Source organism: Stegastes partitus, unplaced genomic scaffold (genome assembly GCF_000690725.1).
Source record: "Stegastes partitus isolate 25-593 unplaced genomic scaffold, Stegastes_partitus-1.0.2 Scaffold920, whole genome shotgun sequence".
NCBI lineage: Eukaryota > Metazoa > Chordata > Actinopteri > Pomacentridae > Stegastes > Stegastes partitus.
The window spans coordinates 5,001-7,707 of NW_007578651.1; the positions used below are offsets into that span (position 1 = coordinate 5,001).

Consider the following 2,707-nt stretch of genomic DNA (forward strand, 5'->3'; position numbering starts at 1 on the left):
GTGCTCTGTACATCTTAATGAGCACAATATACATACAAAATAGCCTTCCTAGAACATCCCACATGTGCACAATGTTTACTTTGATTGATTGACTGAGCAAATAAGAAATTAGTCCCCAATTCAGTAAACAAGACCATCTCGTCTCCTCTGACCTTAATCACGTTTTTTAAGATGCAGAAAACTCCTCATGAACTGACCAGATACATTTAACTAGTCCACCAACAACGACAATAACTACTGACTTTTTCCATCAGTTTACAAGAGCAAAGTTATAGAACACTTAAATAAATCACAAAACATTATTGCTAATCAATATGCTTTACATGAAACAACCTTAAAGCTTGACTCCAGATTAAAAACTCTTTGCTTACCGCAGCTGGACACTTGGTAGTCGCGCAGAAAAGACATCAGGGAAACAAGCAGAAGAATAAAATTCAACAACATTGTTCCTTGGTAACTGCTTCAGTATATATGTATTTAAATAAAAAAAAACTGTAAATGAATACGGTCAAACATGAAATCCAGAGGTGGTCAGACCGTGAATGCTTCATATGAGCTTCCTTTCATGCTTTTCTATTGTGGGAGAACAATGGTGGCAACGCAGCCTGTTTTCACACCACACATCCTCTCTAAGGTTTTTTTTTTACAGTCTTGGCTTCAACTGAGGTTAAAGTGAAAGTAGTCTGAAAGTCTGAAGTCTGTCTCCAGAGGCAGTCCCGGTTCACACATCCTCCTCCCACCCCCTCTCAGTCCATGTCAATTCAACATTACATTATTGAGTCTAGACTGTGTTAAAAAGGTAAAAGTTCATTCTAAATATATTTTATTTACCTTGCCTGCCAGTTAACCAGAAACTCGCTAGGATAGATACACATTTCCTGTTTCCTGTTGAGACCTTTTTCACAGCAGATGATTTGCCGGACGGGAAAAAGTAGGATCAGCCCCACAGATATTATAGTTACAATCTGATTACACACAATGAACGAGCTGAGAGGAGCGATACATCAGGGGCTAAAAAACAAAGCCACACTCAAGTGCCAAAAACTGCAGTTTCTTGAATGGCCACTTAAGGTTCCTCGAGTGAGTCAGTCCCCTCAACCTCCATGTTAAAATGTGCAGCTGAAATAAACATGGTTACAGCCGCGTACACAAAGCTGTTGTGGTTTCTATATCCAATTTCCCTGTCTATGAAAACTGCGTGTGTGGTGAATTTTAATATAACTTAGCTGTTTAAATTGTATTGAGGCTTAAAGTTATGCATAATTAGGGGTGTGGCAGCTTTGAGTGACAGGTGGGTGCTGTAGCAGTATGGTCCATGGACCAGAGATGTTTACATGTCCTGCCTCAGCTTCACTCATTTTTGAATTATTCAGGAGTACAAAGAACTTGGGGACTGCCAAGATGGCAACAGCAGGAGCCATTGCACTGATCTTCAAAAAATGCTGTACAAGAAACCTACTGTATATGTGATGTCAGCGGAGGGTTCATCCATCTATATATACAATCACTGGAAACAACATNGCACTCCTCCTGCTCTACTCCTTGTCACTTCTTCCTCTTCCCCAAAATGTAATTCAAATTGAAAGGCTATCATTTTGACACAGTTTAGGGCAGTCAGTGCTCACTACAGATGGTGCTTGACATGTTTACATAATGAGACTTCTAGGGAGTGTTCCAAGTGTTGCAGGAGCACGAGGAGCGGTGCATTGCTGCACAAAAGCAATACTTTAACCGGGATGGAAGCCAAATTTGAATCAGATAAGTTTTGTATTATATTTATACTCACATATTTTACACTAAACGGCTCCAAGTTGTTTCATGTTTATAGAACAAACAAGAGTGCAATATAAATCAGTCAGATGTGACTGTTCCTGTAACACAAATATACACAGTAAAAGATAAGAACAGGAAAACCAAAACTTAACTCTTGTGCTTGTGTTGTTATTTTTGCCTGTTAACAAGGTTTTGTTTGTTGACAAAATTAAAAGTTTGTGGGTTTTTTTTTGTCAGACTCACAGTAGACTGTGGCAGTGATGTTTTCTGAAGCCACCACTGGAGGACGTTGTGGTCCTTCAGGTCCCAGTTCCAGTTTGGCTTCACACCAGTACTGGGCTCCGTTATCTTCTCTACTGATGTTAATATTCAGAGTGAAGGTGTCGCTCACTGGTTTTTGTTGTGTAATGCTGGACTTTTGTTGGTCCAGTGCCGTCTGTCCTCTGTAGAAGGTCACAACAAGGTTCCCAACAGGAGCTACGTTCTCTACAGTACACTGCAGAGTGTACTGGTCGTGCTCAAACATCGGCCCAGTGTGATTTATAAAGCTGAAGGACACACTTTCTGGAGGCTCTGGAGAGAAAAAGACAAAGATGTCGAGCGAGACACACAAGGCAACTGTGACTGTATGTTTTCAACACATAAAGAGATCAAATTCTGTAAATCAAAGATGAAACCTTCATTAGAAAGAGTATTTTGTTAATCAGCAAGTTTACTTACGGTAGACGATTACAGGCAGGGTGCTGCAACACTGCTTATTAGTATTAGTGTTGTAATAACAATCTGGAGATGGATCCCATTCGGTCAATGAGCCAACCGTCCACAACAACGTGGTTCCGTTTCTTGTGACGTCTCCCACAGATTTTTCCAAATCAAATAATGTGTTCTGGCAAGCACTCTTACATGCAACGCATTCAGCCGAGGCTGAGTCACC

General features: G+C 40.5%; 1 protein-coding gene across 1 annotated transcript in view; it reads right to left on the reverse strand.

Annotated features, from left to right (window-relative positions):
- The window catches only part of LOC103366226 (integumentary mucin C.1-like), a gene marked incomplete at its 5' end in the record, with an annotated part of 5,945 nt that extends 3,244 nt beyond the window's left edge, over positions 1-2,701 (reverse strand). Inside the window, 2 exons of the mRNA XM_008293889.1 lie at positions 2,017-2,346; positions 2,494-2,701. Of these exons, the coding sequence (XP_008292111.1) occupies positions 2,017-2,346; positions 2,494-2,701 (538 nt within the window). The remainder of the gene's footprint in view (positions 1-2,016; positions 2,347-2,493) is intronic.
- Positions 2,702-2,707: the final 6 nt, after the last annotated feature.